The sequence below is a fragment of the Sceloporus occidentalis genome, unplaced genomic scaffold (genome assembly GCF_023333645.1).
Source record: "Sceloporus occidentalis isolate IW3139 unplaced genomic scaffold, rSceOcc1.0.p SCAF_1, whole genome shotgun sequence".
NCBI lineage: Eukaryota > Metazoa > Chordata > Lepidosauria > Squamata > Phrynosomatidae > Sceloporus > Sceloporus occidentalis.
In genome coordinates this window covers 274,164,986-274,186,877 of record NW_028316981.1, presented here as the reverse complement: position 1 = coordinate 274,186,877, position 21,892 = coordinate 274,164,986, and the positions used below count along the sequence as shown (strand labels likewise).

Here is a 21,892-nt window from a genome sequence, read left to right as displayed (position 1 = left end):
CTGTTGGCAGTCTTCCCATTTGTACAACCAGTTGGCTATAAAGTGAACAGAATGTTAGACTAGATATTTTCATCCGATCCAAAATAGCACTTATGTTGTGACAGAGGGTTCTCAAGTCCTTCAAAGCCTATTCTGAGGGGCTGCATAGCAATGTTGCTGTCTCTGTCCTACTAGTAGAAGGTGTTCTGTCAGCCAGAAGATTTAACTGGCCATCATCAGTAATTTGAGTTTAAGAGATCATGGATGTGTACATTGCAGCGCAGAACTGATAGTTTTATATTTTTGTTGTCGCTATAAAGTAGGTGTACATGTGAGCCTTTTAACACACATGCAATGCTAATAATTGTTTGCACACCAAATTTGATGTCAATACAATTTTTAACATGTCTGTTAAATTGTTAAGGTGATCCAGAATTTTTTACATAAATTTTTATTAAACAAATTAAAATTTAAAAAACATAATCCAAACTATCACATTTTCCATACACTTTGACATCAAAAAGAAGAAAACATGTCAGTGTCAGCAGAACGAAAAGAAAACATGAAAACAAATAATATATATCAAAAGTCGTTACATAAAACAAATCCAGGATGAAGAAGATACTTGCATTTTTAAATTACAACTATTGTCTTCCTTTTGAGAGACTGTAGTGATGCTTCTTTTCCTTCTTTCCTCATTCATACCTTGACCTCTTACTTTTTCTTTTATATTTCCTCTCCAAAACCTGTCTTGACCTCTTCGCCTCTTTTTCTAAACCCACATCCTTCCTTATATTTAACTTAAACTTCCTTCTTTCTCACTTTTCAACTCATAACAGTTTCTCTATCCCATCTATCCTTTTCTTTCTGTCACCTTCTTCCACTTCTTTTACCCTCCTTACAACTATCTCTGCATCACTTCTTCCATTCTCCTTTTTCTTCCTCAAGAAGAAGAAATGTATTACCTTTTCATCACAGCGTGGTCTTGCCACATACGTAGAGAATGCCACACTAATTAGTTTCTGAACATCAGTAAGGGGATCCTGTAATGTAACTTTTACACCAACCTATGTAAAGATAACAACAGAACTTTGGGATTCCAGGTAGTTAACTTACTCAATAACAAGTTTATGTAATGAAAACACCTCCTCTATTGAATAGTCAAACTTTGCCTTGATACTTGTCAAGTAAAACCATCCAGCTTTGAGATTTCAGCTTCAGACTGCACTATAAATTTCCTCCTTTCATAGGTTTTCTTTCTCATTGCTAGAGCACACAGGCATTTTAAATGCATATTTGGAATACACTTTTCTTTGTAAAGAAAAATGGCTGGTTTAAACCAGTTAGTTTAAATCAATTAAAAAAAAACACATACACACCTATTTTTTTTAAATGATTATTCATATTTTTTTTCAAAAAGTTTAGGTATTATTACTATTTTCCAACCTTCTTACTGGAACAACAATTACAGCTTGTATTTAAACATTTTAACATTAACCGTTTATTGGCATTTATTCATTGTTAGACCAGTATCCAATGTCAGTTGCTTCTTTTTTAATCACTTATTTTATTGTGTGAGAAATGCCATTCAGAAACAAATCTTTGAATTAACATAAATTCACCCGAAACAATTTGCTTTAAAAGAGCAGATTTTAAAGAACAAATAGTATTTAAGATAGTGGTCATAACATCTGAACTGCATTTTGCTACTTAATTTTCTGATTTACTCCTATATTGGTGTAGTCCTACACATTAAAGCAAAAAAATTGGTTTAAACAAAACAACATCCCCCAAAACAGTTTAAACAAACAAACAAATAAAAAACTTCTTTAAAAAGCTTTTTCCCCCCAACCCTGATAGCAAGTCTATCCTAGCCTATATAGCATATGGAGTGGATAGCACACAATTATGCAAGAATGTACAAGTCAAAATCCCATAAAATGTGACAATCAACTGCCTACAAAAGCCAGGAGATATTTATGGGATTTTACTTCAATGTCTATGCTCACCTCTCTTACAAATTATGTCAACAAAATATTTTGATCATAAAGACTACAAACATTTAAAATTCACTATGATATAAACTGGTTCATCGTAGCTGGAAGCATAAAGGGCAAGCATGCCCCATAACCCAGGGTAGTTGCCCAAACCTTCTATCCACTGAAAACAAATCACATTTTTAGAAATGTAGTTTCTTACCTCCATACTGGTAGTGAATGCCCGATTTACCTTTGCATTAAGGCTAATAATTTGTCCAACTCTATTAAGAACAAAAAACATATTTTCATCTGTTAGAACGTTAAGAGTATGATATTGATAGTTTAAATACATTTTATTACTGATCTTTGGTTTTAAAAGTATTGTATCTGCTTTAATTTTGTAAGGTGCCTTGAGTCTCAGTTCTGCAAAATGATAAGGCTTAAATAAAGTTAATAACAACAACAATCTTTACAACTACAGATCGACCATTAATACCACAGAGAAGACCAGCAGATTTGGTAGAAGCAAAGTACATTCTGACTGCATAGGGACTTTCAAAGTAATGGTGCTTATCAGCCTATGCTTACTGCCATGCTGCTGAACAAGTATTAGACTGCTTTGGACTTGCATAGAGAAAGAGAAAGCAGCAGGGTATCACAAGCACAGCAGTGCCATGGGCACCTCTGCATTTGCAAGGCTCTTTCCTATCCCTTCCTAGGAAAAAGACATGGTGGAGGCTGGTGCTTTACTCTGAAGATGACCAATCATCATGTAAAAAGTATGAAAAGGAACCATTTTAATCAATGCTAATGCCTGGTAGCTTGCCAAGGGGACAGATCTGAAAGCAACCAGGGGAGAGGGGAGGACACAGCAACTATGGGTGACAGAGTTACAGGAGAGCAAAGGAAAAAAGTGAAGGAGAGGACACAGGAGGGAGAAGAAAATGAAGCAATAAAGAGGGTAGAAGATGTAAGAACAGCAGCAAACAGCTGCTTCCATGTCAGAGGGCAGTAAATCCATTCTGCGATTTAGCCTGAACTTTAAACCCCATAACATAAAGGCATGGCATTTAAAGTGGTGCCAACCTGGATTATTTCTGCAGTGTGGATGCAGTCCTGGAGTGCCTTTGAAACGCTGGCTGGCCCCATAATAGATTCCACTGTCACAAAAGCTGCCAGCCACCACTTAAGTGGAGTGACACAAGAATTGGAAGAGGTCAACAAACAGTAGATGATGAAGCCCAGAGGAACAGAAAGAGACATCACAGTCCACACTTACTGAGTGTACAGTTAAGCATATTTTTGGATAATTTGGACACAGAATTTCATTTGCCAGACAAATCATCATGAAATCTGCTTCCATGGGCTGAACTCTTGAAAATCATGGATCTGCACTTTCAACACCTCCTTCACCTTACAGATCCCCATAGGTTTCACAACAGAGCCCCCTCAAATCACCACCAAATAATAGGTGAGTTATATACACAGGTGTGACTTTTGATACTGTGGTAGTTTTGTTAGTATCGTATGTGCATTCATACTAGGCTTGACTTGTCTATCTTTGTATTGTCTAATTTAGCAGGCAACAGTTATTAGGGTCTTGGGCAAAGCCAAAGACCCATGTAACCTACTACCTGATCCTTTTAGCCAGAGATGTCAGATGTTGAGCCTCAAAACTTTGCATGCCAGTGAATCCATCAAAGCCATTATGAACAGAAAGCTACCTTATAAAGAATCAAACCTTTGGTCAAGCTGATGAAAAAACCCCTACATTGACTGACAACTGATCTCCAGGGTTTCAGACAGGGGTCTTCCTCATCTTGCCTGGCAATACTGGTGACTGAAACTGGGACCTTTGGTGAGCAATGTATCTTTTCTGCCACTGAGTTACATTCTCTCCCTCATATTGTGCTGATTCTTCTAATCTTGTGAGGGATGTCTTATTTTCAAAGCATTTCCCTGATATGAGCACTTGCTCAGCTTGATAATCTGCTCTCATTCTCTAGAACTGCGAGACCTTGCTCTGGACTATGCACATTATCAGAACTGTATATAAACACTCCTATTACATCAGTCCCTATCTCATCAGTGATACTTCATCCATAGTTAATAATTCTATTTATATATAGGAAGCACACTACTTGGTCCCACTGCTACTATTCAAAGGTACCATGAAAGCCATTTATTCTTAACACAAGTGCTGGGAATTGGAATTCAGGGAACACTGCTGTGTCACAGACCATTGCACTCCCATTTGTAACTCATGAGGAGCTCTTGAAATGTGGCAGACTGCAAGCTTTCAGTTAAAGAGACATGAAGAAAACACAAAAAGAGGGGAAATAATTTAAAATACAAATATATGTAAAACAGATATTGATTCTTAATTCACACCAGGCAAGAACAGAATAGCAAATATTTTTAAATATTTCCTCAGACTGCTTAAGTGGAAATTTCATTCTCCAAAGAAACCAAAAATAGATATTATATATAAACAGGAGCTTTTAAAGTTATTCCAGATGGATGTTCTAACTATCTTACAACCAAATTACACATTACTTTTTGTATGCAGCATTCAGCTATGCCTGCTCTTTTTCCATGCCTGTTCTTTTTCCTATAAGGAACATGATCTGGATTGGGACAGTGGCAGTGGAGTGGAGTGGCAGAGAGGTAAGTTTTAGCTCTTTAGTTCTGGTTCAGATGGAGGTCAGTCTGTATTCACTTCAACAAAGGGCTTTTCTTCCTTTGCAAAAGGGTTAAAAACATCCTCATCTGTCATGTTAAGGCCCTGCCCTGTTTTCTCTAGGCATTTTCTAGGTCCACCAGCATGATTCTATGGTATGGATCCAGTGGAAGTTGATCACAGAGTCGTGCTGGAGGACCTATAAATGACTACAGAGGTGTTATAGGAATCTCTAGGTTCTCCAGCATGACTCTATGGTCAACTTCCCCCAGTTGTCACTTATTTCAATAGAGTTTGCTATTATCTGCAGTTTCACGTTTCCATAGTAAGTCCAGGAATGTACCCTCTGCAGATACGGGGGTCATACTGTAATTTGCATGCAGTTTGGCTGTGAGGGACAAGCAAGGAACACAAGCTATAGTTTATCTACTGATAGTAGCATAATTTTTTTTAAAAAAACCCGGAATGTTACATTTGTATGCCTGTGTAGTTATCATGCTGACCCTACTGGATCAGGGCTTGTGCCATGGTAACACTAAGGATTCTTGTACAGCAGACCAGCACAATGTAAGGCTTGTTAAGGCTTATTTACTGAAAAGAAAGTCCAGCTGCATTCAATACGGCTTATTCTCAAATTATATAAGACTGCAATCTTTGTGTGAAATGTCAATGGTTAACATAACACTCAGATTATAAGTGGTACTTATCTCTGTAGATGCATCATTGCTTCATATCAGAAGTAAATGCAAGAAGAGAAACCTTGCCTTGCATAGCTGTGAAACATCCACACATATTTGTACTCAGTTATGTCCCACATATATCTTTGATGGTTTGCAAAAACAAACTGTCTAATATCTTGCACAAGCTAATATTTGCCATTCTTTGGGAGACACTTTTATAGATAGATGGTATCTTGATTTTCAAAATCAATGAATATTAGAATTAATTATGACTGCTGTCAGATATTTTTCTCACATTAAAAATAAAGACAAACAATTGTCATATAATCCATTTTCAGAAGGAAAGAAAGAAACATCCTTATTTCAGGAGAACTGAGAAAAGATTTCATTCTTGATCTCCTTGCAATTCCATGAAATCAAAGGAAAGAAAATACCAATTTACAACTGCTTTATTGTGTACTTTTTTTTGTCAGTTCTAGGAAATAGAACAACTTGTATCAATGATTAAATGCTTACAGCAAATGCTTTATTAACTTCTGGAAGTAGCAAAGATCACTAGTCCTGCATAATCTTCTGGACTATGTTTATCAGGTCAAAAGTAACCAGAGTTGAATGCAGACACAGTGGAAAATATTCATGACTTTTTGTGTGGATTTATATCTTAGCAGGCACATTTTAGTGATGAATTGTGTTTCATAGACTCACTAACTACTATTTCCAGTGTTATCTGTACTAGTTAATTGCTCTTAAATGTGAAAAAAGGCTATGGTAAGGTTTAATAACAACTATGGAAAGTGGTACCTGGCAGTTTCTTCAAACTGTATGTCATCCACTGATGCTGTCACACAGGGAAGGCCAGCATGTTTCTCAGCTTCAAAGAAGAAAGAAGAAGAGAAGAGAAGAGAAGTGAGAGAAAAGGACAGTTACAGGCATCAGGCAACCTCCCCCAGTATGTATTTGACTTTAAGTCTGACATGTTTCATTATTTTTTTCAGGCCAACTTTATATATAAAGTTTCCTTACAAAAATGGCACACCCTTATCATATGTCTGTTTTGCCATGTTTTAGTATTTCGCCGTGTTGTAATCATGGTGCTAACAACTGGTCAACTAGCGATAGCTGTAGCTTCCCAATGAGTGCATATCCAGCCCCAACACCAGAATTTCATTTAATAATCAAATAAATTATACCCTTCTTCCTAAGGTAGATGATTTCTCTGTGCCACCAATTAAAACATGTAATGTAAAGTTTAGGATCATTTTCATTTTATATTCATAAAGCCTCCATAAGTTGACAGATGACTTGAAGACACATAGACACACAAGCATGTGTGGCCTCAATCCAAGTCAGAACCACTGTGTGCAGGTGGGACTCTCAAACTTTCAACATAAAAATCCATTGCCTTTCAGTAGCTTAAACTGAGGTGGAAGGGAGACATTTGGTTGGTGCTATTATAAAATAGTTAAGACTTCTTGCTGATCTGTTCCAAATGACCCAGAAATGTACCTCCCTTACATAGTCCTGTTCTAGACCTTCCTGGCTTTCCTTTAAAACACACACACACACACACACACACACACACACAAATATCCTAGGGGTCGTTCCCACTACAATTTAAAGTGAATCGCAAATCGACCTTCGTTCCCACTGGGAATCGAACTCGATCCTTATTCGATCGAATTCTGTTGCAATAAAGCGGGGCAAAAGGGAAAAAGTGGGTTTTTCTGATAGCACATTTTTGGTGGTTCTATTCGGAAGAATTGCTTCTGACGCGTGTCCAATAAGTGGGAACGCCACATCAGAAGCGATTCATTCTGTCGGGACAAATGGCAAAGGGATGCTGGCTTTTTGGTTTTTAAATATATAAAACTAATTGAAATATCAATAGATTGGTCAAGCTTGCCAAGGCAAGTAGTTGCTTGACAAATCTATCAATTTTTTGATTAGTTTTATTTCCCCCCCCCCCCAAAAAAAAAGTGTCCCCTGTCCTCCTCCTCCTGGGTCCTGCGACCTTGCCTTCGACCCTGCCAGCCCTGGCTTTCCCCACACTGGCCTCCTTGCTGTCCCCACCGGCCTCAACTCTCTCCCGCTGCCAGCCTCCTCGCTGTTCCTGTCGGCCTTGGCTCTGCCCCCCCCCCCCCCCCGGCTTGTGCTTCATCACCAGCTTCCCCCATCCCCGGCTTCAAGCGGCACAAACTAAATGAGGGTGAAAAAATAAAAAGTGATTCAACTGGCATTAAAAAAAATCCCCTTTTATAGTGAGAATGAGGGATCTTTTGAAACTGGATACAGACACGGAGCGGAGCCAAATCACAACCAGTCCAGTGGGAAGCCACAAAGCTCCACATATCCCTAGTGAAAAATACAAATGGTTTAGTCTCCTTTGTAAAGAGGAGGAAAAACCACAGTTCGTCAGTCATTGGTCAGTCAATCGAACACACAACTGTGGCTGGGTCCGATTGAGGGTTCATGTCCCTCCAACGTCCACATCATCAGAGGGAAAGGAAGGAACATTTAGGCCTTCTTTATCATGCCTTAAGAGAGCCAGCATGGTATAGTGGCTTGGCTGTTGTACTGTAATTCGGGAGACCAGGGTTCAAATGGAAACCCATTGAGTGACCTTGGGGAAATCACACTCCCACAGCCTCAGAGAAACTTCCTCTGAACAAGTTTTGCCAAGAAAACCTCATGACAAGGTACCCTTAGGGTCACCATAAATCAGAGACGGATTGAAGGAACAAAACAAGAATCATGCCTTAACAGAGCTGCAGCTAAGAGCTAGCCTCCCTCCCTCCAACTCCCTTTTAGCTACCAACTAGAAGAGGGAGAAGCATCAGCCCTTCCACTGTGCTTAAATCCAGCTCTATGGCTTGAGGAATGTAGCAGTGATGAACGAAATTTAATACCCACTAAACACTGTAATCACTGATGGACTTTATAACCAGCGCTAGACTTATAATGTACTGCTAAACTTTGAAAGCAAGGTCTGAATTTGCTCCCCCCCCCCCCGGTCCCTTTTCCTTTTGTGTCATGTATTTTAGATTGTAAATATGTAGAACGAGACTGTCTTGCATTTGATATTTATAAGCCACTCTGGGTGAAAAGTGTAGTAAAATGTGTTAAATGAATAAGTAAATGGGATGGAAAGAAAGCACTGGAAACAAAAATGTATTTACTTACAACTACTGAAAGCAGGTTGGATCATGAAAGAGAGCAAATTGCACCACAATGATGCCATGGTTTCATCTGTCTCCACCTGAAAAACTCCTAACTATCACCATTTACACCTCAGATTGAAATCACCTATTTTGCTCCTACACACTCACTCCCTGCAACACTGAACTAAGTCCTACCCGTGCATACAAACTATTTGTTCAAGAAAACAATATTTATTGTTTAAGTACCAATGAGGGAGTATCAACCTGTTGTTCCTGACTAAATTAGCAAGAAGCAAGCAATTTAACAATGGAATGTCATCTAGCAGCTGTCAGCACTACAGTAATCTCCACAGACCAACTAACTCAGAGGCAGGCAGAATGTATATGTTCAGTCATTCTCTGGTATACACTCACAGAAAACTGCACAGGCAAATGCATGATGCAAAACACAAGACCAGATGCTGGGCTTCTACTGACCAGAGTCCAAGTGACTCCCAATTCTAGTTCTATGTATGTACAGAGGGACCTTGGTATCCTCTAGAGTTTGGTCCAGGGCCAACCATGGATACCAAGATCTGTGGATGTTCAAGTCCCATGAAATGCAAAGGCTTAGTGAAATGGTGTCCCTTATATAAAATGGCAAAAACAAAGTTTGCTTTTTGGGCTGTGTGTGTATGTGTGTGTGTATTCAAGCAGTGGATGGTTGAATCCATGGATAAAGAATCTGTGTCTGACTGTACCTAAAATACCCATAATAGCCATTCCCAACCTTATCATACGTCTCAGCGTCCTTCTGCATAAAAATTACTGTTTCTATAGCTCAAATTTATTTCTTTATTTATAAGGTTTCCCATGACATTCTTGCAAACAAGCTTGTAAAATGTGGACTAGACAAGGTAACAGTTACATGGATTTGTAACTGGTTAACCGGCCGAACCCAAAGGGTGTTCAACAATGGCTCCTTTTCATCCTGGCGAGAAGTGACCAGTGGGGTCCCACAGGGCTCTGTCCTGGGCCCAGTGCTATTCAAAATCTTTATCAATGACCTGGATGACAGAATTGGGAGCATACTTATCAAATTTGCAGATGACACCAAATTAGGAGGGATAGCTAATACTCCAGAGGACAGGATCAAGATTCAAAATGACCTGAATAGACTAGAAAGCTGGGCCAAAACTAACAAAATGAAACACAGAGAAATGTAAGGTATTGCACTTAGGGCGGAAAAATAAAATGCACAGATATAGGATGGGGGACACCTGGCTGAATGAAACTACGTGTGAAAGGGATCTAGGAGTCCAAGTAGACCACAAGTTGAACATGAGTCAACAGTGTGATGTGGCAGCTAAAAAGGCCAATGCAATTTTAGGCTGCATCAATAGAAGTATAGTGTCTAGATCAAGAGAAGTACTGTAATAGTGCCACTGTATTCTGCTTTGGTCAGGCCCCACCTGGAATATTGTGTCCAGTTCTGGGCACCACAATTCAGAAAGGACATTGAGAAACTGGAGCATGTCCAAAGGAGGGCGACAAAAATGGTGAAGGGTCTGGAAACCATGCCCTATGAGGAACGACTTAGGGAGCTGGGGATGTTTAGCCTGGAGAAAAGAAGGTTAAGAGGTGATATGATAGCCCTGTTTAAATATTTGAAAGGATGTCATGTTGAAGAGGGAGCAAGCTTGTTTTCTGCTGCTCCAGAGAACAGGACCCGGAACAATGGATGCAAGCTACAGGAAAAGAGATTCCACCTGAACATTAGGAGGAACTTCCTGACAGTAAGGGCTGTTCGACAGTGGAATGCACTCCCTCGGAGGGTGATAGAGTCTCCTTCCTTGGAGGTCTTTAAACAGAGGCTGGAAGGCCATCTGTCAGGGATGCTTTGATTTGGATTTCCTGCATGGCAGGGGGTTGGACTGGATGGCCCTTGCGGTCTCTTCCAACTCTATGATTCTATGATTCTATGAAATCACAACCTTTCATGAAATCCCTGGTGACCTCTGATGGAACCCTACGGTTGATGGGAAGCCTGGTTGAGACATACTGGCATAGAATATGGCTTAAAACCCTTTCCTGCCTTACAGAAACATTGTGTAAAGCCTGGGTAAGTTACCTTTTGGGCTAAAACTCCCATAATCTCCCAGATAGCGTGAAATACTGGCCATGCTGGCGGTGTATCCTGGGAGTTACAATCCAGAACACACATCTTGCCAAGCACTGATGTTCTGACAATAAAGGCACAGTGGAGCCATTCAGAGGCATTATCTTCAGATACATAAATCACACAGAATTACATTTTATTTGTTTCAAGATAGCGATAAACTGCAATACATCCCAAATTCTGGGATCTGTAGTTTGTTGTGGCACCAGGGCTCTCTGACAGAGAAGACTAAACACCTTGCAAAACTGCAAATCCCAGAATTCCATAGCACTGAGCCATGACAGCTAAAGTGGAGTCAAACTGCTCTGGCTCACAGTCTTCCAGGATCCTCCACGACTCTTAGTTGTTCCTCCCTATGTGTTTTTCTACTTTTCTAATGAGACAGGGAAGTCTCCTGCCCTTATATGCAGTGGCCAAGAAGGCCAGGGGACTTTGGCCATTGTAGTCCAAAAGATGACTTTCCTGAACTCCAGCTGATTGGGGGGGGGGTGTTCCTTGCCATAAATATAGGAGTCTGCATGATGTAGTGTTGAGTAGTGTGGACTATGACTCTGGAGAGAAAGGTTCAAATTCCAGTTCAGCCATGAAAACCCACCGGGTGACTTAGGCAGGTCACACTTTCTCAGCCTCAGAGGATGGCCGTGGCATACGCCCTCTGAACAAGTCTTGCCAAGGAAACCCAAAGACAGGTTCGCCTTAGGGTCACCATAAGTCAAAAAGGACTTTAACAATGCTAGATTATCTGACATTTCAGACAGAACTTCAAAGAGAAAACTATCTGCAATTGTTTTGACAAACCTTGCTATGAGAATGGTAATGAAGTCAACCAAAAATGTAAGTTTCTGAAGAAATAAGAATATTTTATTTCTATCAGCGCTGGATGAAGACTCCAGGAGATCAGGATACAAATCATGCTCAGCCATGGAAACTCACTGGGACAAAAGTCACACTCTTTCAGCCTCAGGGAAAGTCAAGGGCAAGCAACCTCTGAATAAACCTTCCAGAGAAAGCCATATATGATAAGAGCCCTTATAGTCAGAGTCCACTTGAAGCAGGGTTGCATAACTGCAAAGGACATATGATTATAAGTATAACAACAACAACCCTTTAAACTGTTTTTATTCTTTTAACATGTAATTGGTTTTAATATTCTAATAATGTAATTCTGTTTTAATGTACCTTTTCTGTATAAATATAATAATAATTTAATAATAATAAAGAGGACAAGGCACTGCAACACGTAGGACATTCAAAAAACAACATTGTTAAATATCTGGTTATTCAACCTGCCATGACTTCCTTTTATGATGACTGAAGTGGTTTTAAAATGTATGTATTATACTGAGTTTTTGTAATATTTGTATTATTTTAATTTTTTTATGCTGGTTATTTATCACAATAAATGAAATGAAATGATCTGGACATTTGAGAAAAAAATGGAGGTGCATGGGGGTTTTTTTTGTATTAATTTTTTTATTATGTTGGCTATTTGCTGTAATAAATGACATGAAATGACCTGTACATCCAAGAAGGAAAAAATGGAGGGCCATGGCCAAATGAAAAGCTCATTATGAATTCATGAGCCAAGAGTGTGATGCAGCAGCTAACAAGGCCAATGCTATTTTAGGCTGCATCAATAGAAGTATAGTGTCTAGATCAAGGGAAGTAACAGTGCCACTATATTCTGCTCTGGTCAGGCCCCACCTAGAATATTGTGTCCAGTTCTGGGCGCCACAATTCAGAAAGGAGATTGAGGAACTGGAGCCATGTGTCCAAAGGAGGGCGACTGAAATGGTGAAGGGTCTGGGAGGCGTCACTGTGTCCTCTCCCCAATCATGCTCCAAAGGGAGGCCCTCTCTTGGGACCCTCTGGAGAGCCAGAGGCTGAAGAAGATGGAAAGCCACTGGGAAGGAGGAGGAGGAGGAGAAGGAGGGAGCCCTTACCAGCCAGGCAGGCGGCGGTGTCGATCCACTTGAGCAGCTGCCCGGCGCTGAGGAGCCCCAGGTGGTCGGCGTGGGCGGGGAAGATGGCCTGGCTCATGTGCACCTGCGCCCCCGCCATGCTCGCCTCTTCTCCCTCCTCAGTGCCCCGTTTTATTCCCTCCAGGGAGACTCGCCTTTGCATTCCCGCCCCTTCCCTCCCTCCCTCCCTCCCTCGGGCTAACAGCGGCCTTGGCTGCTGGGCGAAGGTGGCATGATCATTCGCTCCAGGGGCGCAATCTTGGGCGGCGCCCTGGTTCTCCTCAGAGCGGAGCCATTCAGGCCCTCCCTGAATAGGAAGGAAGGAAGGAAGGCTCTCTCCATCTCAGGAGGACCTTCTCCCTCCGCCCTGTTTCCCTCAGCTCTGGCTGCATCTCTTCTTCATCTTTGCCCTATTTAAAACGGTCCTTCACAACAACACCCCCTTTTGGTTTTACAAACGAGTTGCTACAACAACTACTTCTCCTCCTCCTCCTCCTCCTCCTCGTATTTATTTCCTGCCTTTCTCCCAATACTATTAGTACTACTACTTCTTTTTCTATTTACTTACACCTCACCTTTCTCCCAATACTACTACTACTACTTCTCCTTCCTTAGTATTGTTTACTTAAATCATGCCCTTCTCACAATACTACTACTGCTTTTTCTTCTATTTACTTATATCCCACCTTTCCCCAATACTTCTTCTTCTGCTCCTCCTCCTCCTCCTCATTATTATTATTATTATTATTATTATATTTATTTATATCCCACCTATCCCCCCAATACTACTACTTCTTCCTTTCTTCTATTTACTTATATCCCACCTTTTCTCCAACACTACTGCTACTTTTCTTCCTCTTCTTCTATTCCCACCTTTCTCCCAATACTACTACTACTATGATTATGATTATATTTACTTACATCCCGACCTTCTCCAAAAATAGGGACTCAAGGCAGCAAGCAGCAGACTTAAAACAATTTAAAAACAATACAAAAGCATCAAAATGTATAAATATATAAAAGAAACCTGAGCTATGAATGTGTAACAACCAAGGAGAAGTAATGGCATGTCACTGGTTTCTTTCCCTCAGGTCCAAAACACACTGCAGAAATAATCCAGTTTGAGACCGCTTTAATTGCGCTGGCTCAGTGCTAGGTAATCCTGGGAACTGTTATCAGTGCTTTCCCCCAGATTCTTGAATAGCATGGGTTTGGGGTTGCAGACTGAGGGTGCAACCTTGTTGTTGTTTTTGTTGTTCTGTGCCATCAAGGCATTTCTGGTTTATGGCGGCCCTAAGGTGAACCTATCATGTTTTTCTTGGCAAGTTTCTTCAGAGTGGGTTTGCCATTGCCATCCTCAGACTGTGTGACCAGCATTGTACTTACATTAAATAAGTGCATTGCTGTAATAGTACAGTACATTTACTCTGAATTTAGAGACATATCGGTATTAGTCTGGCATATCAGTATGCAAAGGGATCCTGCAGAACCTTTGAGACCAACTATGCAAAAGATGTTGTAGCTTTTGTAGACATTCTCCATCTGAGGAAGTAGAGTAAGCCTGCAAAAGCGTATGCTGCAACTTCTTTTGCACAGTTGGCCGCTACAAGATCCCTTTGAATACTGATTCACTTGGCTCTTTGCGGAGGAATTTTTGTCTATTTAATTATTTAATTAATATGCCACCATTTTCTTTGCACAGCATCTAAGGTGGCTTTTGAAAATATATGCTCAGTAAAGCTGGCTGGAACAGGGTTAACAATTGCCATATAATGATGTGCAGTGCAGTGCAGTGGCCATTGTTTTCCCTTTTCTCTTTCCAAATGCTACACTTTTATTCTTATGAATCTTAATAATTAAAAAAATATTTCCAAATTAAAGTAAATACTTGATATTTTAGAAATCAAACATGTTATTATTAAGCGTCAGCTGTTCAGTGAGCATCCAAATGGGTGAATGGCTTAGGCTTTTGTCTGTAGACATTCATTATAAATCTTTTACTTCTCTTATTATTATGGTGAACGTTCATCTAAGCTGAGTTTGACCCAGCTGACCAGAGCCTCTGTCCATAGTGTATCTGTTGTTTTCTATAAGATTAGGAACTGCAAAGCTACTAGCATCCCAGAACAACACAAGGTCTAAATCTGCTCACGTATAAGCCTTCTTGAATTCCCTGGAGCAGAATGTGCTCAGCCTGGATAATGAGATCTCTTTCAGGCAGCAGAGAGGGATTCTGGAACTAGAGAGAGAGAGAGAGAGAGAGAGGAACACACAAAACCCTTCTACAGCAGAGAGGAAAGGCTGCTATTTTAAAATTGTCTGCAATGATAACTAGTTTTTAGGGAGAACGTTGTGTAGAAAAAAACGAGGGTCTTTTTCAAGGTGATGGGGATAGGTCTTGAGATCTCTGCTTTTGTATACTTACCTGAGTACATTAATAAGGAATAGCAAACATGTCATGTAAGGGTAAAGAAAAGGCATTTAGAATCTATGCAAATATACTTTGAAAAAGTTAGAAATATTGTTGTCCCTCCACATTTCAGGCTTTGACTTTTCCATATTTGATTATTTGCAGTTTTGATTAATATCTTCTCCAGGAATCTCTTAAGCACAATTCTGCTGCAAATTGACCATAGAGTTTCTCTGGAGCACTTAGAGGTTACTAGAGAAAACACTTCTCTAGGCATTTGTAGATCCTCCAGTATAATTCTGTGGTCAACGTTGGGCAGATGTTGATCATAGAGTTGTGCCAAAGGACCTGGAGATTCCTAGAGAGGTGTTCTCTCAGGTCTTATTTTATTTGTGGGTTTTCCACATTCATGGGGGTCCTTCACAAATGTGGAGGGACCACTGTAAGTTCTCCCCCTACTATTGAAGCATTATTGTTACAGGGATCATTGATAAATATTTATTGTGGTCACAGACCAGCATATGTAGGGATAAAGTCAGAAAAGCAAAAGCAGAGAATGACTTCAGGCTTGCTAGAGAGGTTAAGAACAAAAAAGGGGGGCTTTTTAAAGATATATCTGTAGCAAAAGGAAAAAGAAGGAAATGGTAGGGACACTGCATGGAGAACATGGTGAAATGCTAACAGAGAAAAGGCAGAAAAGGAAAAGGGTGCTCAACCTGAGGAAAATGGAGCAGAGGACACAATAGGGGAAGTCCAGCACAGAATAAGTAAAGAGGAAATACAGGAATGCCTGCTTAATCTAAATCAGTGGCCCCCAAACTGTGCTCTTTACTTTAAGGGATTTTAGACTTCAGCTCCCAGAATCCCAGACTATTAGCCAACATGGCTGAGGCTTCTGGGAGCTGAAATCCAAAATCTCTTAAAGGGCACAGTTTGGAGTCCACTGGTCTAAATAGGAGGATCCCAACAATTATTGCCCAATTATTTCTGACATCAATACCAGGAAGGATTATAGAGTACATCATTAAACAGAGTCTGCAAACATTTAGAAGGGAAAACCATAATCACACAAACTCAACATGGGTTTCTCAAAAACAAGTCAGGACAGACTAATCGGATCTCCTTTTTTGGATAAAATTACCAGCTTGGTAGATGAAGGGAATACTGTAGACATAGCATCTCTTGATTTCAGTAAGGCCTTTGACAAGATCCCCCATGATATTCTTGCAAACAAGCTAGTAAACTGTGGGCTAGACACTACAACTGTTAGGTGGATTAGTAATTGGTTGACTGGCTGAACTCAAAGGGTGCTCAGCAATGGCTCTTCTTCATCTTCGAGAGAAGTTTCCAGTGGAGTGCCACAAGGCACTCCTGGGCCCAGTTCTGTTCAACATCTTTATCAGTGACTTGGATGCAGAAATAGAGGGGATGTTTATTAAACTTGCAGATGACACCAAATTAGGAGTAGTCGCTAATACCCCAGAGGAGAAGATCAAAATTCAAAATGCCCTTAATAGATTAGAAAGCTAGGCCAAAGCTAACAAAATGAATTTTTAGTTTTTTGTGGGGTTTCCGGGCTATGTGGCCACGTTCTAGAAGAGTTTCTTCCTGACATTTCACCAGCAAACGTCAGTAAGAAACTCTTCTAGAACATAGCCACATAGCCCAAAAACCCCACAAAAAACTATGGATGTCGGCCATGAAAGCCTTCGACTCCACAAAATGAATTTTAGCAATGAGAAATGTAAGGTACTGAATCTGATCTAGGAGTCCTAACTGATCTAGGAGTCCTAATAGACCACAAGTTGAACATGTGTAAACAGTGTGATGCAGCAGCTAAAAAGGCCAATGAGATTTTAGGTTGCATCAATAGAAGTATAGTGTCTAGATCAAGGGAAGTAATAGTGCCACTCTGTTCTGCCTTGGTCAGGCCCCACCTGGAATACTGGGCACCACAATTCAAAAAGGACATTGAGAAACTGGAGCGTGTCCAAAGGAGGGTGACTAAAATAGTGAAGGGTCTGAAAACCATGCCCTAAGAGGAACGACTTAGGGAGCTGGGGATGTTTAGCCTGGAGAAGAGAAGATTAAGAGGTGATATGATAGCCCTGTTTAAATATTTGAAGGGATGTCATATTGAGGATGGAGTAAGTTTGTCTTCTGCTGCTCCAGAGACTAGGACCCGGAACAATGGATGCAAGCAACAGAAATAATTTATTGGGGTGATTGGTTTGTGGGAAAATATAAACATAACTTTTCACTCACTTTATGCACCACAATATATGTTTCACATACCCAAAAAGGCAGTGCAGTTCTAGACTGTATCAACAGAACCTATAGTGTTAAGATCAAGGGAAGTCACAAGCCCTTATCAGATGAGTCTGGAACTGGGGGTCTTCAGCACTGGGCGGTTCGAATTCACGTTATTTCGCACAATACCATCATACCTGGGAGCCCCTCCGAATTGGCATGATTCAAATTGGCCAATACGCATTCGCGCGAAGTGCATTCAGTGCAGAATGTTTTGTCACACCGGTGCTCAACATGAGGATTGGCCGATTCGTATCGGCCCCCTCGCACATGCTCAGTGGTGCCCTGCATGGGTTGCGACCTTAAACGCTTCCGGGGTGAAAGGGGAGGTCACGTCATGACAGCCCGGTAAACAGCTGGAGAGCCAGCTCATGCACATTAACAATCGCGATACAACGTGCCCTCTCTACATTCCTCTCTGTTTCCTCTCTACATTCCTGCTTGGTTTTAACGTTACCATGACCTTCCCTTGCAACAAATTAGCAATGCCCGGTTGTACGTGTGTGTGTGTGAGTGTGTGAATATGTATTCTGGGGGGGGGGGGGGGAGGACCAGTTCCAGCGGCTGTCAAAGAGGCTGGATGGCCATCTAAGTAAATGGGGATGCTTTTTTCCTCCTCCTCCTCCCGGCTTGGGAGCCAGCATAAGCTGCATCCCAAGAAGGGAACAGGCGCGGGGCCGCTAGAATCGTGGCGATCGCCGCCGTTCCAGCGGCCCCCGCGCCTCTTCCCTTCTTGGGATGCAGCCTATGCTGGCTCCCAAGCCGGGAGGAGGAGGAGGAGGCCGCTGGAACCGCCCCCCCCCCCCCCCGCTTCCCTGGAACCGGCAAGAGGAAAGACCCACCGGAAGTTAAAATTGGAATCTGGGGGTCTTGCCATGGAATTCAGGATTGGGTAGTCACACCAGAGCCATTCGCACTGAGATCGAACAGAGCCCCAATCCAGGATATTGCCAATCCCCTTATCAGCGCACTGGCCAACACGCTCCAAAAAGAGGAGCCAGTACGCATTCAGTTCGGCATCTCGCGCATTCACGTGAGTTCGGATTGGGCCATTCGAATGCTGGTATGATGGTATTGTGCGAAATAACGTGAATTCGAACTGCCCAGTGCTGAAGACCCCCAGTTCCAGACTCATCTGATAAGGGCTACAGTTTGATTGTTGTTTTGTGCCTTCAAGTAATTTCCTACTTGTGGTGACCCTAAGAAGAATCTACTACAGGGTTATCTTGGCAAATTTCTTCAGAGGGGGTTTGCCATTGCCATCCTCTAAGGCTGAGAGTGTGTGAATTGCCCAGGGTCACTCAGTGAGTTTCATGGCTGAGCAGAGATTCAAACTCGGCTCACCAGTCATAATCCAGAGCTCAAATCACTACACTACTCTGGCTCAGTACTACTTTGGTTTTGAGTCATACTTCACCAACAGTTCAAGAAGGATACTGATAAACTGGAATGAGTCTAGATCAGGGTGGACAAAAGGTCTGGTAACCAGGTCCTCGGGGGATTGGTTGTATATGTCTAGCCTTGAGAAGAAAAGACTGAAAAGTGATGTGATGATAACTGCCTTTTACGTGTCTGAAGAAAATATCTGTTATGAAGCTTCAGAGGCTAGGACTCAAACGAATGGATTTAAATTACAAGAAAGGGGATTCCAACTAAACATTAGGAATAATGTCTTAAAGGTAAGAGCTGTTTGGCAGTGGAACAGATTATTGTGGAAGATGGTGGATTTTCTCTCTTTAGGAAGGTTTAAGCAGAGGTTGATGGATCACTGGGATGCTTTTACACTGGAAGGGGATTTGAATGGATGGCCTTTGGAATCTCTTCCAAGTCTATGGCTGTTGCTGTGTATGGAAACTGAGATTTGCAGCTCAACATATGCATGCTTACTTGGGTAAGCCTGACTGAATGCAGTAGAGATCTCACCAAAGTCATGTAAATTCATGTTTTCAAACACCCAGTCTCCTGCTGCCTCCTTCTGGACTGAGACAGTCGTACAGGAGGATAACAAGGGCAATTTAACTCCCACATGTTCCTTTCCCCTTAAAAAAAATAGTGATAGTATTTCCTCTTGAAGTTGCTCGTCTTCTGCAAATATTCCTGCAAATATTTGCTGGAAGTAGGGACACTGTTTTCTGTGGTGGGTGCCATTTTTGTTTTCCAAGAAGGTCTGTTGGATCAAGAAATTATGAGGAAACAAAAAAAGACTGATGCCAGATCAGCTGAACCCTTCCATCTCCCAAAATTCAGCTTCAGGATAGCAGAATTTGGAGTTTCTGTTTTGTGACCTGCTAATGGGTACATATTGTTGTGTGCCTTCAATTTGTTTACGACCTATGGCAATCCTTATGCGAACTTGTCATGGGTTTTTCTGGGGTGGACATTGGTGACTTGCCCAAGGTCACCCAGTTGGTTTTCATGGTGGAGAGGGGAATCAAACCCTGGTCTCCAGAATTGTATTCCAGTAATCAAGCCCTATACCATGCTGGTTGTATGGGAACATATGGGTTCTCTAAAACAATGTCTTAACTATAACTGCAAAGAAAGAAGCATCCAGCAGAATCCTGGTTTTAACCTAAGTTTCTGGAAGATTTTAATTGTATTTTTGGATGCCTGTGCTTTCTTTTCCACCATAAACTAGCCCTTCTAAAGAGGCTCCCCTTTGACACACCTTTATCCTTGCTTCTTGAGCCCAGTACAGCACCTATCTCCTGCCTCTGTGTATATGCACATATATATATGTGTGCATAAAGACTCCTCACCATCAAAATCATTTTTGCTTTTTAGATCAATTCCTTGTAGGTGAATGTTTCCTATACTGATTCTAGCACATTGTGAGAGTCATGAAGGGTACCTTATTCATTAATGGGAAGAATGTCATGAAGGGAAGAAAGTGAAAATAGCCACTTCTTTATCATCGTTTGGTGACCTTTGGGGGCTTTCCCAGTTAATAGATGAGGTGGTGTTTGAAATAGAAGAACAGATGAATTAAGTTTGTGATAATAAGGAATTGTTGTAAATGAAGAAAATCTGAAACACAAAGATCAAACTGGTGAATGCAAGTGATTTTATATTCCCATAAACTAGGCAGGATATAGACCTCCCAAAAAGGGCAGTCTGCCAGCACCTTGCTTTGCTGCACGAGGGAGTCGCAGTGGACAAACTACGTGGCTCCCTCGCGCAGCAAAAAGGACCCGCAAAAAGCAGGTCCTTCTTGCGGTGCCACAAGGACGTTGCAGTGCACCAATGGCGCACTTGTGATGTCCTTATGACGCTGGGACGTGCGGACGCTAAGCGTCTGTTGGGTCAAAATGGTGGTGCCTAGGTGTACAGGGCGCCGCCATTTTGATGCCCCCGTCACATGCTAGGGGTGAGGTCAATATGAGTGGTGTGCCCTTGGCAAACCCCTAGCACATGACGGGGGCGCCGCAAAGGTCCGTCTAGATCAGGCCCTACTTAACAATGTTTTAGACTAATATGTTCCACTGATGCTAGAAACTTTCCTTTTCCTTGCATATTAAATGTTTGTTTTTTCGGTGTTGCCAAAATCTCTTGACAGTCAAATATTCTTATCAGATTATCAAGTGTTCTCACTCAGTGTTTCTTGTTGTTAACAACAATGGCCCTGACTCATGGTGACCCTGTGGATGAGCATCCCAAATCTGTCCCTGTATTGGGAGAAAGGTGGGATATAAGAAAATAAAATAATAATCCTCCACTGTTCTGCTTAGGTCCTGTACCTATGACCTTCTATGATATAGTCCATCCATCTGGCATACAGTCTTTTTCTCTCTCTACATCTTTCCACCCTTCCTAGCATTACTGTCTTTCCCAGTGAGTCCTGCCTTCTTGTGACACGGCCAAAATACGACAGCCTCAACTTTATCATCTTTCAGGGAGATTTCAGGCTTGATTTGTTCTAGGACCCTTTTTGTTTTTCATTTTGGTTGTCCATAGTATCCTCAGCACTCTTCTCCAGCACCACATTTCAAATGAATTGATTTTCCTCTTATCTGCTTTCCTCACTCCCCAGCTCTTGCATCTGTGTATGGTAATAGGGAATACAGTGGCTTCTACGAGTCTAACTTTTGTACTCATTTGTATATCTTTGCATTTTAGTATCTTTTCTAGTTCTTTCATAACTGCCCTCCCCAGTCTTCTTCTGATCTCTTGACTGTAGTCCCTAGTCTGATCAATCTTTGATTCAAGGTACGGGAACTCTTTTACAATCTTGATTTCTTCATTGTATAGGATGGTTGTCTAGGTTGAATTTGTGTAGATCTTCCATGCTTATTTTTGTTTTATGTTCAGCAGTAAGTCTGCCTTTGCACTTTCTTGTTTGACCTTCCTTAATAATTGTTCCAAATGTGTGATATTTTCTGCTATTAAACACTTCATGTAATTAAAGAAGAAAGAGAAGCAAAAGGAAAGGGAAACTGAAACATAATCAGAAACTTGAATGCTACTGTGCAATGATTAGTGCGTAAGGATAAAGAAAACTACTACAACAATTAGTGCAGACAATTAGAAGTTGACAACAAAAATGGAAAAACGAGACCTTTCCCAGAAGATCTGAGAAT

General features: G+C 41.2%; 1 protein-coding gene across 2 annotated transcripts in view; it reads right to left on the bottom strand.

Annotated features, from left to right (window-relative positions):
* Positions 1-12,710, bottom strand: part of ACOT12 (acyl-CoA thioesterase 12) — a 31,965-nt gene extending 19,255 nt beyond the window's left edge. For both annotated transcript variants that reach the window (XM_089512624.1, XM_089512634.1), the window contains exons 1-4: positions 12,578-12,710; positions 6,120-6,189; positions 2,179-2,239; positions 945-1,046 (exon numbers count right to left, since the gene is read on the bottom strand). In XM_089512624.1, the coding sequence (XP_089368750.1) occupies positions 945-1,046; positions 2,179-2,239; positions 6,120-6,189; positions 12,578-12,695 (351 nt within the window). In that variant the 5' untranslated portion in view covers positions 12,696-12,710. The remainder of the gene's footprint in view (positions 1-944; positions 1,047-2,178; positions 2,240-6,119; positions 6,190-12,577) is intronic.
* Positions 12,711-21,892: the final 9,182 nt, after the last annotated feature.